The 14,276-nt window shown below is 52.8% G+C and overlaps 2 protein-coding genes across 2 annotated transcripts; one reads left to right on the plus strand and one right to left on the minus strand.

Annotated features, from left to right (window-relative positions):
* Positions 1–1,140: 1,140 nt before the first annotated feature.
* AYO21_07376 (hypothetical protein) lies at positions 1,141–2,209 on the minus strand (the record flags this gene model as incomplete). The annotated part of the gene is made up of 5 exons (XM_022657332.1): positions 1,141–1,386; positions 1,430–1,672; positions 1,734–1,898; positions 1,948–2,038; positions 2,106–2,209. 5 exons carry the CDS (start codon positions 2,207–2,209, stop codon positions 1,141–1,143), a joined length of 849 nt encoding a protein of 282 aa, XP_022510345.1.
* A 466-nt stretch (positions 2,210–2,675) lies between these two features.
* On the plus strand, positions 2,676–4,927 carry AYO21_07377 (hypothetical protein; the record flags this gene model as incomplete). Its single annotated transcript, XM_022657333.1, has 3 exons — positions 2,676–2,679; positions 2,904–3,025; positions 3,104–4,927. 3 exons carry the CDS (start codon positions 2,676–2,678, stop codon positions 4,925–4,927), a joined length of 1,950 nt encoding a protein of 649 aa, XP_022510346.1.
* Positions 4,928–14,276: the final 9,349 nt, after the last annotated feature.

Raw genomic sequence — 14,276 nt, forward strand, 5'->3', positions numbered from 1 at the left:
TGGTGTAGAATTACGAAATGTACGGAGCGGATTAGGGAGCGTGAGGGATGCGTTCAGGTCCCCAAGTTCCAGAACCCAAACCCAGATCGCTAAGAGGCCCAAAAGGGAAAAGCGCCAATAGCTGAGCCGGGATGTGAACAACGCAGTTGGCGCCTTATCGGAGTTACCAACAAAAAGGCCGGCTTTAAATCACAATCACGTGATATACACTCAAACACACAGAATAACGTGAGCAAAGACCCATGGTGGTTAGATGCACGAATAGCAACCCTGTATTCTTATGCTACAGATGAACTTGATAGCGGGTTAAAAGGATGACCAGTCAGTAGGTGGCAGATCTGGCACTTGAAGAGCCGCGTATAGCACCGGAGAGACCGATATAGGCAGAGCAAACAGAGCCCAGGAGGTGCCCTTGTAGCCATTTCAAGCCTGATCTCTCCGATGTTCGCCACTGAGCAGCTAGTCGATATTGCATTGAGCTCAATGCCCTGAAATGCTTCGGGTTCTGCCGTCATCAACACCCTCGACTTGCGAATCACATAGTTCCGGAAGGCGACGGAGTTCGATTTCTCCAAAGCTTACTCCGAGTCACCATCGCCATGTCTATCCACACTTTGCTTACCAGGTGTATCCCTCATCACTTCATCGTTTGAAGCGTCACGTTTTCGCCGTTTCGCCTCTGGCGAGGACTCATCCGACGAAGTATTGCGTCGCCTGCGCGCAGCAGGCTCGTATCTCTTCAGTGATAGCCTTCGTTTATGGTGCGGGCGTCGACTTCTGCTTCGGCTCCGACTGCCTCTTCGCCGAGAATCATACTCGTCGGGGCTGCGGCTCAAACGGCGGACATCGCGTGCATTGCGACCCTTGAGAATATCAGCTCGCCTGTTGTTTCGATTGTCATCAGAGGAATAGTAGGAGGGAGATCGCCTATAACGTCTGTCACCCTTTCTGTAATTCCTCCGTCTGTCTCGTGATCTTGACCTCGACCGGGACGATGAATAGGAGCGTTCTCGGCGGTATCGCCGCCGTTTGGGGCTAGGACTTGGACTGGGGCTTGAAGCTGAACGGCTTCGAGGCCGTCGTCTTCTAGGCGACGGTGAGCGTGATATATCAGAACGTGTTGGAGATCGTGTGCGTCTATCACCGGGTGACTCTGAAGTTCTTCTCAGCCTGCCGGAGCCCATCCGTGGGGGTGACTTGGTCCGACTCTTGCTCCTTGAATTGCGTTCTCTCCTGGGTGCTGGTGAAGGGCTCCGTGAATATGGTGCCGACTTCGACCTGGACCTGGACCTGGTTCTGGATCTTGAGCTTGACTTGGACGCAGATCGGCCAGCACGACGAGAATGTGGTGAGGAAGGCGAGCGAGAAATGGAACGAGAGGGAGACCTGGTCAAAGAACGTCCTCGACCAGTGTCCCGACCCCCTCTACCTCGATTCCCAGGAACATAAGTGTCGGCCTCTCTGCGGGACGGATGGCCTCTATATGGAGATCTTCTGCGACGTGGGGGAGACCGCGAGTATCTCGGAGGTCGCGTGTCGTATCCTCGTCCACCTCGTCCGCCAGCGCCACGGCGATCACGGCCGCGCTCGGCCCGCTCACGCTGTCGAATGGAATCAATATCCCGCTCTTGAGCTTGTTCGTGGTCCCTTTTGTTTTTAGCCTCCACGGCCGCTTTCTCGGCGTCGATCTAGCCATATCAGCCAAGTTCAATATTATCGTGCGATTGTTGTACCTTTTCTTGTATCAGCTCCAGCTTCTTGGCTTCGAGTAACTCCTTCGGGACACCTTGCGCGTTCGACTGCGCACTCAGGCACAAGTTCCACAGTTCCTTGCAGAACTTGGGTGTATCCTTGTCAAGAAATCCGGTGAGCGAGATTTGGAGCGCTTTGATATCGGGCTGAGGCCGTTAGTCTAGCTGTCGCAAGATGGGGAAGACACCAACGTACGAAACGCGAACCCTCGAGCAAGTTGAAGCAAAGCTCGATAACAACGTCATCCTCGGAGCCAAGTATTTCAGAGATCTTGCCTGCAATCCATCTGTAATCTTAAATCAGCGGCTGTTCCACTCCAGAGACAGGGGAGAGGCCTTTGACGCCCAGCTCACTTTTTCATGACCTCGACGTTGACCTTCTTCATGTCGACCTTTTGGTTGAATTCGGGGGGGAACTTGGTCTGCCGAAGCAGTTTTTGGTCAACTGGCGTAGCCATGATGTCGCAAAAATGCTTTCACAGAAACCACCAAGTGTAGGCAAACGAGCGCAGACGAGAGACTGAAGGACGACGACTTGGGCTGGGACTTGGAGACTCCAAACTGGAAAAGTCGAGACGAGGCGGAGATGAGTCTTGGAAGACAGGAAGGTTGAGCGACCCCGCGTATAAGCCGAGCCTTGCGTCTCAGCCTTGTGGTGAGAGCCTCACAAGCTTAACAGATAAACTTTCTCGTAGTAATATCATATTGACTACTGGTTGGAATAGGCGGCTAATGGTTGGGTTGTCTCATTTGATGGCGATGATGGAAGGTCAGCTCTTTCCATTTGCACTGCTGTGCAAGCGCGTTCTGGTTTCTTCCCCCATTGTGCTTCACTCTTTGCATTTGCTCAATGATGTACTTCTTCATGTCCCCTATACTTCTTACTTACGCGTGCCTATGGCTTTGCTTCAACGTTCGTTCAATATGAGTAATGACCACACGCTGTCCGTGTGGTTCCTCGAGTAGACATTATTCTCCCCACTCCACCGGCTTGGGCTGGCCCTGGCCAGAGCATCCTGCCTGCGACCACGCGCCAACGACTCCAGCCCTGGAATACCCGCCCAAAGAGGGATTTCTTCCAGATACACCAGGAGAAAAAGAGCTGGCATGGATTATACCCAAGCAACAGAGGGCATCGCTCATATCTGACAGGGTTAGGACTCGCAAACGTCGACCACGGATTCTCGGAGGAACAACCTTCGCGAAGTTCCAGAGCTTCAACTCAGCTCATCTACGTTGCCCGCAATCTGGAAAACTTCTACTTCGAAGAGGCTGTCTGTTGGAGCGCTCATTGGACATTTCGAGACGGTTCGTATGGCAAACTGCGCAGGTTCACTTGTTGACGAGACCAGAAAGACCAATTCGGCAAAGCACCCACAATTCCACTTGCACGCGCGGTTACGAGTCCATCGCTGCTCTTACGTGAACGGTATCAGACCGCGCTCAAATCACAAAAGCACACTTCTCCTGTTTATCGCCCTGAAAAATCTGTCCGTGGACGAGGACTTCGGGAAGAAGAAATCCACTTCATCGAGCAAGCGATTAGGAGAAGGCTCTCTGATAGCTCGCTAGGTCCAAGCACACCCCAGATTTCACCGGACTTCTGCCCACCTGCGGACCGGCCACAGATCAAAGTGAAAGCATCAGCCCAGTCCATATCAATCATCATACCAGAGGGCATCAAGCTTCCGATTGTTGCCACCATCGAATCTGCGGGAGAGTTTGATTTCGAAACTCAGATGTCGACATCGAATGTCGGAGAACAAAGTGAGCCAAGCAGTATCACAGGTGATGACCCAAGTGCACGAGGGATGAGCCGTCGGCAGAAAACGTCGTCAGAACAGACAACAACCGGTGCCATCCAAGCAAGCGAGAACCAGGAGATAAGAGCAGGATGGGCACTGCCCTTTCTCGCAAGAGTCAGCAAAGGCCGACTGAACGTTTCCGAGGCGTCAGTCTCTGCGCCCCAGAGCACCGACTTTTCGGCTGCAGGACAAGTCTTCCTTCCTCCTCACGAACGAGCCCCCGAAGAGGTTTCCGACCCACTACATGACCATCTCAAAGCAGCTGAAGTAGAGGAAACAGATTCTCTGGACGCCTCTGAGCCGGTTAAAGAGCCTAGAGAAGGTTCGGACTTACAAGACAGAACGGAGCCGGAAATCGACCCCCTGGAGCCTGTGGTGACGGCTCCTCTCCAAGTTGAGAGTGCCTCTGAGCCTGAAGAAGCAGACCCAGGCTCCGTAGAACCTGCTCCAACCTCCTCGCCCAAATCAGCGAACGCGGTCGATCCGGTTGCAGACTCTGCCCCTCAGGTAGAAGATCCCCAAGCCTTCTCTATCCCGGAAATCAGAATACACAGACCCAGCGGCACGATCACGTCTGAGATTGTGGGAATATCAGGCGTGAATGACGCCAGTATGGCGCCCATACCTGAGCAGACAGCAACGGAACAAAGTCCGGCTGGCACGCCGCTCAATGCTGTTTCCAATCCAGCTGGGGCTGTATCGCCGCCTACCACTCTCCCCACGGATCCGACAGCTGTCACGAATGTGGCGCCCATCAATACAGTGGTCTCGGCTGTTCCAATTCCCGTACCTGGCTTACCACTGGCAGGCAAGATTCCCAGAAGGAAAAGAGTGATGCGGAAAGCCCGTCGAGTCATTGTTAGAAAGCGTCTGCTCTCTCTCATTCTAGGCCGGGACTTGGCCAACGTGGTCCATCCTCAGCTCAACACAACCGGGGAAAGTGTACCCAACGTCCCCTTGCCTCTAGATGGACCGAGTGACTTGATGAGCGGCTACGAGAGACGGGAGGAGCACAGAAAAGCTGTCCGACAAAGACACCTCGAGCAGAAGATCGCAAGCGCCAGAATACATGCGGAGGCGGAGGAGATTCAGAGGTGTCAGTCGTGTCGAGGGCTGAAAAGGACAAGCTATTCACGCAAGTATCACCGTTCGCAGCTCCAACGGGACAGGCCTGACATGGGGGTGCTTGAGAGGCATGCAATGAGCAGAGCTCGGGTGGCAAGGTCCAAATGTCAATGTAAAAGACGGGCATCTGGAGCTGGAGACGAGGGAGAGAGATTATATACTCTACCGACAGATGCACAGCATCTACGAGGTCCTGGCGCTGACGAGGGTCTTTTGGCCGTAGTTATAGGAGACTCGGCGCGGTGAAAGATGGTCGAAAATATCATTAAACTCCCACTAAATGAGGTTGCTGTGGTTCATATTTTGCATCTGTAGCTCGTCATTATCTGGCGCAAGTTCGACTCTATTGATCGCCCTGTAGGATCAAGACTATCGGTCTGATCTGGACAAGGCCGCCAGGACCTGGTCGACCTCCCTGGCCGCTTGGACAAAGTCAGGATCGGGGCCTCTCTCGGTGAATTTCACCTTGACGTCGTAGTAGAGCGAGACGAGTTCGTCTGCACGGTGCAGGTCCTGATCGTCTTGGTCTTTTGGTAGAGACTGCGCTGGTTGCCCACTTGTTTCGTCCGATTTTGGTGATGAGATTTGAAGGGCCCCGTCATCGGTTGTTTTTGTTTTTGTTGTGGTGGTGGTGGTAGGTGGCTTGACGAGGGCGATGGCCGCTTCGTGGGACTGTCGGACGGACACAAGTTAGTCAGGTTCAGGTTCGCCACTCACTCACTCAATCCTTTGGGGTCAATCAGGTACATGTACTTTGGTCTAGAGTAGAGTTGGCTGTGGATGGTACTATAGGGGTGTAGCCACGGTAGCCATATGTAACTTTGTAACCACTGGGTAATTATGTACTTGAAAAGTGCGATAAATGTAAATCTTGAGACGTGGACCACCCACCACTTACACAAACGCTTAGGGACTTGAGATCTGATAGGAAGGCTGCGACTTGCATTTTCTCGTTGTGTCTTGTTGTTGTTGTTAGTTCTGCGGAGGCGGTAGCGGAGGTCGAGGCAGAGGTCGAGGTGGTATTAAGTGGGCGAATGGGTATGTACTACGAGTACTGGTACCGGTACCGAAGATGGTACGAGTACAGCCGCCGTCAAGAGATGGGGGAGAGTGGAGGGTGAAAGTGACAGGTTGATGGGTGGTGTTTGAATGGTCGATTGCTGGTTGATGGATGTTTTCTTGTTGTCTAACGTACAGAGTACATAATAGTACGAGGTACATGGTTTTTTTTTTTGGCTGCGGACACGCACGTCTCAATTCAATCATGTCGTGCATTCATCTTAGCCATTCTCACTATGTACCACAACCACCACCACCCCCCTTCTTCTCTTCCTCTCTTCTTCCTCGACCCGACTTCGAGCTTGGAACTAGGATTGAGGGTTATCATGCAACCACTCAAAACGTGCACTGATTGCATTCTCGCACTCATGCTCTCAGACGCCAAAAAAAAAACCAGGTCCAGTGTGGAAATTAATCCCGGTCGTGCCGCTTATGACCTTCTCTACATACTAACCTACCTACTCACCAACCTACCTACCTACCTACCTATGTAGGTAGTATCCGTACGAGGTAGGTACTCGGACGGCTGTCCCGTAAGATGAACAAACCTCTTTCAATTTCCCATCGCGCAAAGAGGCCTGGTTGAGTACATAGTATGCACCCAGTACGGAGATGAGATAAGATCAAATGAGACAATTCAAGAATGTGCAATGATAATTTCCGCATCAAAAAAGTATCGTCCCTCTCCAGACATTTTCGGCTCGTCCGAGCGCCTTTTTTCGGAATACCCACGGCGCGCGCTACATATCATAGTCGGAAACTGGCGATAATCAGGCGTCCCGTACTATTCGACGATTGAAACACGGCAGCTACCCAGCGAGTCTGCTACTGAACCATATTATACGGAGATAGTGGACTATCAAAAATCTTTGTCGTCTTGGCGTACGAGAAGTGTCAGACCGTGGCCATCCGTGTCAATGTCTTTTCATCAGAATCAAAGATTCATGTATTGATACGCAAGATGTCTTGTTTGGCTAGATCCCTCGGGGATAAGCCATCCTCCCGAGGGGCTGCAAATGTACAACGAGACCTCTTATGTAGGTACGAGTAGGTTAGTAGGTACCCGCTCGACTGGGATGTATCTGTATGTCCTGGTTCGTTTTCTGTAGCATACAGGTTTCATGCTTTACAGGGGCACAGGTACACATCACACACGTGATACAATGCCAAAGTTCCCTACGTTGCAACCATCCGGAGGAAACGTCGGTCGGCCGGTCGAGTCATGCGACAAGGTGGGCCACGAACCTGCACGTGAATGAGGTGCGACGTTGCGGTCGAATGTTAGTGAGAACCACTTACCAAAGGGGCAAGTCAAGAGCAAAGTCGCGCGAAGATGTCAAACCAGACACAACAGTACGGAGGGATTGCCATTCGAGAACCGGGGATGGGACTGGGGCCACATATTCAATTCCAAGACTGTAACGATGCGTCCAACCGAGCTGACCGTAGGCGTACCCATCGCGCAGGAGGAGGTAGTTCGACGAAGCCGTCGCCTTGTGCCCACGAGGGCCCATGTTGTCGGGTCCAAGTCGCCCCGGTTCAAGTTCTGACCGTGGACAAGACAGGGTCACCCACGGGAAGTGGGTTGAATTGAAACATCGACCCTCCAACAGTTCATCAAGCCTCGCGGTTCACGATGCCAACGAGGTTATCCAGGATCTTGCGAGTATTCAAGGTTAGTTCCCGGGGGCCGGCAAGGATGATGGTTGAATCCAACGAAGCGAACGTCCAGTTGGCGTTTGCAATTGTAGATTCCCAAACTTTGTGACCCAGCCGTATCAATGTCAGACTTCGAAAGAGGGAGAAAGGATTCGGTCTCCAGACTCGGTACCAAAAAGCAGGGTCGCACAAAGGTGTCCGAGTTCGCCAAGAGGGTAATTATGCTCGATTCCACTGGGGGCGAGGATTTTGGAGGAGCGTGGAGGGAGTCGACGTCCTTAGCCAGCGTCGGTTCATGCAATGTCTGGGTCTGGCGGCAAACTTGCAAGGCTGGCAATTTCCCTTTGTGGAAGATGGGCCGATTTCTCAGCACCATGGACTTGTTTCAGTGTCAACCGGCTATATCCTTGATTGTTCCGACCTTGCTTTCATCCTTGGTGTGGGCCACGGTTTGATTATTCAACTCGTACTCGTACACAGTACAAGGTATAACCATTATGTTCATAGTCCACAATGCCCCCGTCTTTTTGGAAACGGTCCAACGACTCTTCTGAGTAACGTTGAATACGATCACCCGAAGAACACCCGATGTTGCCACCGTGCTATCCTGTGATTGCCACCATTTTGCTCACAGGGCGTTGCACGCATGCGCAGTTTATGAAAATCCCAAATCGAGAATGAGGAGACCTACCGAATTGGCTCGCGCCCCACACAGAGTTGGGTCTGCAGGGATAGTATCCGCATGGTCACCAGGCGAAGACAGAGGCAACGACTGGAGAGGGCTGTTTCGCTTCTGCATGCAACAACACAGCCCGCAAATGATTTCTAGTCGGTACTCCGTACGGACGTGGTTCAACGTGCCAGTGTCCGGGCTGGTGCCCCATAAGGCCATAAGGCGAGGCAGTGAATGTCCGGGCGGTTGAGTGAGTGCATAGGTGCTCTGCGGGAGGAGTTCATTACGAGTACGATCCTCTGGGCTAGGCGGGAGCTGGCAAGAACACATGCCGTTTGGGAACTTGCGTTTGATGACGACCAGCCATCCAGCCGGCGAAGGATGCTGAGCTGAGGATGAGGATGAGGGAATTCGGCTTCCGGCGAGCGCCCAGGAGCGTCAAGTCAGGGAGGAGAAAGGACACATGCATGCATGTCCGACTGCATGGGGCTGTTCCTGCTCTGCTTACGCAGTGGTAAGAAGTGTTTTTTGGGAAGGACGACGAGGATTTGGAATAGAAAAAAGTGTCATCATACAGATATTGTCATATATGGATGTACGCGGCGAGTAGGCACGCACGGGGAACAAACGCTCCAAACATTCCAAGATTGCTCAACCGGTTCGGAGCAAGAGAAATGCGTTGAAATGACGGCCTCGTCAACTCAGGGTATCGCGGTATCAACTGTCAATGTGCTAACTTCCACGCCGAGTTTCAGCCACTGTCCAGTCATTTCAAATCCTTTCCGGCCCCCTTTTTCTCACCGCGTAGCCAGAGCCTTGTCGGTACACAATATTAGGTCAGACAAACTCGAAAAAGGAAAATGGACGAGAAAAAAAACTTCCTTTCTTACTTGCGTCCCATTATTGCTGTCGTTGCTCCTGCTCCTACTCCTCCTCCGACTCCCTCCTCATGAAGTCGTCGTATAGTCAAGGGTCATGATTACTGATCTCGGGCGCCATCAGAACCATGACCCGTCACCCGTGGGATCATCATCGTCATCGCAGGGATCACCTTGACCTTGACTTTGTCCTGGTCCTTGTCCTTGAACCAGTGAACGCGGTTCACGTCCACGGTCAAAAAGAACAGGGCAAAGTCCCAAGGCATATGTGATCCGCCATTTCCTCTCACTCTCACCCTCACTCTCACTCACCCCGCATCCGCACCCGAACCCGAACCCGGAACAAAAGAACAAGGTGCAACGTGCAAGGTACAACGTGGATACGTCCATGGAGAGGCCCGCCGCCTCGCCTCGTCGCCTCGCCGTTCCGGTCGCCGAGAGGAAGCGGGGAGGGGGTTCCCTTTCACCGATATACGAGGATTGTGGGTAGGTAGGTGGGTAATATACTTCAATATACTATACTACAGCAATGATATGATGTAATATCACGAATATCAATAATTGCCACAGGCCGCCAGTCGGAGGGCACGAGGTACAAGATGCAGTATGGTAGCGTATAGTATACACCTTAGTACTCGATATAATTCCAAATATGGACGGATATGAAATACTCCGGGCGAGTTTGATGATGATAATCAGGCTGAGACGCGCCTTGCAGCACCAAGCCTTGCCTTGCCTCGCAACCCCTGTACAAATCAAGTATATATGTACACAGACGTACAGACGCACCGATGCTGCCCAGGCTTAGTCGTATGTACACAAATATGTAACGCCTCGTGCCTCACAACTCATACTCATACGCACGCTCACGCTCACGTCAGAACACGGTCAAACACCTTTCCTACCCATACTCGTACTCGAACTCTTCTTCGTAGATGGCCGCAAGAACACCTACATTGGTGACACCACGACGTCCACACCTGTATACTCGTAGAAAAAGTATACGCTCTCGTACTCGTATACATATATGTGTGTACTACTACCAGCTTTCTTATTCGTTGCTGGCTGCTTGATAACTCGCGCGCGCGACACTCCGAACTTCAACCGCAAACCAAGACTGTCAGAGACCTCAGCCGATTCGTCGAGGCGTCGCTTCTCTGTCGGAATACGCCCTGACTCCCCCGTTCGTCGAATGATAAATGGACTGAGCTGCGTAAGAAAAGCGCCCTGCTTGTGCGAGACGCGAGGCATCCTCTCGTACAGGGGACGTGAAACCCGCTAATGTAACATACCTCGAACCCCTTGATTCAAACAATTGCCAAATGAATAAGTATGAGCCATGGTCAACATCGACATGCTGGCCCATTTCTCAATCAGGCTCGATTGGGTCGCCACTGCTCGACCCTTTCGTCCCCGTGTGGTTTGTTTCGCCTCCGCCAATTTATGTAGCAAGAATACGATGTCTGTACCTCCGCCTCGCCGTCCTTCTCGCGCTGACGACAAACCAAAAGCAACCCAAGACCGACTGGCCGGGCAGGTGATATCAGACCCACGCAACACCCCAGAGTAGGATCAAAGCTTGGTACAGAAATTACCCGCTGGCGGTAGGAGAGGGAAACTGCGGTCGTCTGGAACCAAGTCATCCATTGCCACAGGGGGTCTGTATTCCTGGGAGTTCAACGGCGCCCCCTTTTATTGGCGGCCACCATGGCTGTCAAAGGGGTCCCAGACACGTGGGATTCGTGGACTAGGATGATTTGCCCGGTAGTCCTGCAGTGTTGTCTAGTCGTGTCAGTGAGGTGGTGGCAAAAGTGCCAGTTGAGGCCGTGTGCAGAGATACCGGCACACTTGATGCCACGACTACCCGAATGGCGACATGAGCCCCTTTGGTAGCCCTCTGTGTCTCCTTCCCGAACAGATCACGGCCAGGAAGAGGGTATTGGTCCAGCAGGGTCTGCATCGGAATCGCAAATGCATGTGGGATCTGGTTACTCATGCCAGAGTGCAGATTGCAGAACGCAGAATGAGCCGCATCTGCCATCTCAATCCAGAGGTGTCGACGAGGGCCAAAGACACATGACCCAAGGACGGCCTTTCCTTCTGCTGGACTTGCTTCGCGCCATGTCAATCACATCATTCATTATTCATGGCTTGGATCGTCGGGCCGATGCCGTAGGCTAGAGGTCAGAACTCGACCGGCGCAATGCATGACCAGGTTGTTATGCCTTGGATGACCTCAGCCAAAGTTGGGGGTTGCTAGGTGAACTGCTGGAAGGGGAAGTTGGCACAAACTCGACGGCGTTGAAAAGGGTTACGCTTCTTTTTCCAACCCCCAGAATGGCCTCGATGGCTAATCCTCGAGCTGTCTTTCTCCATTTCCACTGACGATCTGCACCAGGTTGAGTCGTTGGGAATCGAGACAGACATCACCCACCACACTCTCGACAGCACCAACATCACGCCAGCCGGCTAGGACATCTCGATTGAGGCCAGGACAGACCAGATCGACGCTGTCGTTGAATCCATCGGGCGTCTACTTCCCTCTCTTTATCGGGCGATATACCCATTCTGCGTTAGACCGGAACAAGGACGAAGAGAATGAAGCGCTGGAGAGGCCTGGACCGCTGTCGACCCGGGACATTAAGACGCCTGATGATGAAAAGAGTCTGCTAGGGTACAAGCAGGGTACTTAGTCCAAGCAAGACCGCCTCTTTGTACCCCGTGCAGCCAAGTAGGCTAGAGGTACACTCCCACTTCCTGCCATGACCGACCCGTCCCTATGATCCAAGGGGACGGCAAGTCGCAAAGCCGAGAAATGACGAGAGACGTGCTCCTAGACCGCAAAAAGGAAAATGCTCAATGAAAACAAAGACTGAAAAGTACCAGAAGGGAATAGGTAGTGTCATTTTCTCGTCGTGTTCCGGATTGACTTGTCCTGGTCTCTGGCCGGGATACAACACGGTCAACATGCGACCCTAGAGATCCCAGTCAACTGACATACAGAGGCCCAGGAATGCGTGTGCACGGGTATAATCCCGCAGGTCACAAGGCCCTGGTCAATGCTGCCACTCGAGAGCCTTGTATGCCTGCAGAATATTCAACCTGGCACTTTTGTCCCGTGGTTGTATCGCTTTTGGGTTCCCCTTTATTCACCTCAGTTGTCCTGGTCGTCTCTCTTGTCTATCTGTAATGGTCCCTGGTGCCCTTTTGATTTCATCATGTTACATTGCAGCCTGCAGATGGACTGGGACAGTTCACTTGTTTCTCTCCGTGACATCCCCTTCCGTCAAGCCGGCAAACTGTGTTTCCACCGCCTTTCCCAGGGGACCGTTCATCCGCTGAAACAGGACAAGGAAGTCGAGGCGAGTCACGTATGTGGCTGGACCACGGATCGCTCCATTGCCATTTGGCGAACCCTGGGGGTCGGATTTCGGAGGGGGGAGGGGACCCTCTCCCTAGCACATGGTCATGGTGGTCGGATACCCATACCGAAAGCGCTAGCTCTGGGCGGCGGTGATACGAATCGTTTTGCTGACGAGGAGAGCATCCGGTGTGATACGCTGCAAGTCGCAATCCCCGGTAGGTCGCTCGTACTGAGAAAATAACCTTGGCATACATAGAGACAAAAGGTGCTCCAGCAAAAAAGACCGGGACTGTCATGTCACAGGGAGGGGGGTTGGAAATCCTTCCAACGGCCTCTGAGCTTCCCATCCTTCAATTAATCCCCTGGGGGCTTCGCACCACCCAACTAGTCCGAATGGTCTAACTGAAAACCAAATATGCTGGTCATTCTCCGATCCATTTGCAGGCCGTTTGTTGATCCGATCTCAAATCATTGACTCCGTACGAGGTACACTGGATCAATTTCAAGAGGTCCCCTCCTGGAATGGGCGGTAAGCACTAAGAGGCCCGGATGAGGGGTCAACAAGGCCGTGTCGTCAGCAGGCTGTCTGCGTTGTGGCTTGTCAATTTCCAATCTGCTCTGCCGCTCTGGGTTTGGGCCAAACTGGTCAGGGAGAGCAGTTGTGAGCGACATCCAATGACTGGTTCCGCTGGTCACCACGGATGATAGCAAGATGGCGTCCAGGTCGACGACTTCTGGTTCGTTCGTTCTTTAGGGGCGTGGCATGATGCAATAGGTCCAATGCAAGCTTTGCGACTCATTTCGTGATAGTCACAGGCCCGTCGAGTCGTCGGTACTGCTCGGGCAGAACAGTGTGAAGGGGGATCCCCTTGACCCAGTCGCCAGCAACAATGTCCAGAGCTTCTGCTGGTTCTCCACATTCCTTGGGATTGAGCCACAGGTGAAAAAGCCCAGTCAGTATTGTCGAGCCTGAGACCAGCACACCAGGGGGGATAGTTACCCACACGCGGTCCGAGGCTCTGCAGTCCCTGGCCCAGGGTGAAATGTTTGCCGCCTGTGGACACGGCGTATGGGCTATGACGAGTACGCTTTTGCCGCCCACTCAAGGTGGAGGTATTCATTGGTACGGAATCGACTGGAGGGTGACCAACCTTCTGCTAATCGCCCGTGGACAAAAACTGCGGCATGGATAAGTCACCATCAACCAATTTTCTGCACATGCCACAAAGACCCCTGATACGAAAAACATGTTGCCTGTTTATCCTGCCAGCCGGTGAGGTTGTGCGGGAAAAGGAAAAGGTGGTCATGGCCGGCGCGCAACGGCGGCTGGGTACTCCACTGTCGGGTTAAGGACTTGTGAGCCCCCCCAAGGGCTTGTCTCCCCCACATTCGTCTTCTGTGTGCGACTTGTAAAAATGGTTTCTCTCGAGTACACAGAAGCATGATACAATGGCATAGTTAGTGCTATGCTCGTAGCTAGTCTCCCAGGGTAGTGCCGTTGATTGTGATCCCGTGTTACTAGTCCGACGTCAATTAAGGTATCATTGAGACTGCCATTTGCTGCCTCACCAGCAAAGAAACCGCTGCCAAAAACATTCCAGGTCCATTGGCCTGGTAGCACTTTCGTCCCTTGTGCCTCCAGTGCGCGGGTGGCAGCAAATCGTAACATCGTCGCGCATGTCTTCGTCATTGGCCTGCGAGAAGGGACCCGTTCTGATTCGAAAGTCCTGTCCACGGCAAGGGCGAGAAGTGCATGGACGAAGAGGATCCGGGCACAAGCCATCCGACCAAATTTCCAACCCCCCCTCCCAGAGACCTTTAGTGGGATGAAGCGCAAAGGGTAAAGCTGGGATCGGCATTCTGGGATCCCCTGCACTTTCCTGCACGACTAGCCGTTGGCGACTGTTGGCAGACCAGCGAGGAAACTCCAACACACGGATGGCGGGGTTGTCGGTCGCCAGA

This window comes from Fonsecaea monophora, assembly GCF_001642475.1.
Source record: "Fonsecaea monophora strain CBS 269.37 chromosome Unknown Scaff56, whole genome shotgun sequence".
Classification (NCBI taxonomy): domain Eukaryota; kingdom Fungi; phylum Ascomycota; class Eurotiomycetes; order Chaetothyriales; family Herpotrichiellaceae; genus Fonsecaea; species Fonsecaea monophora.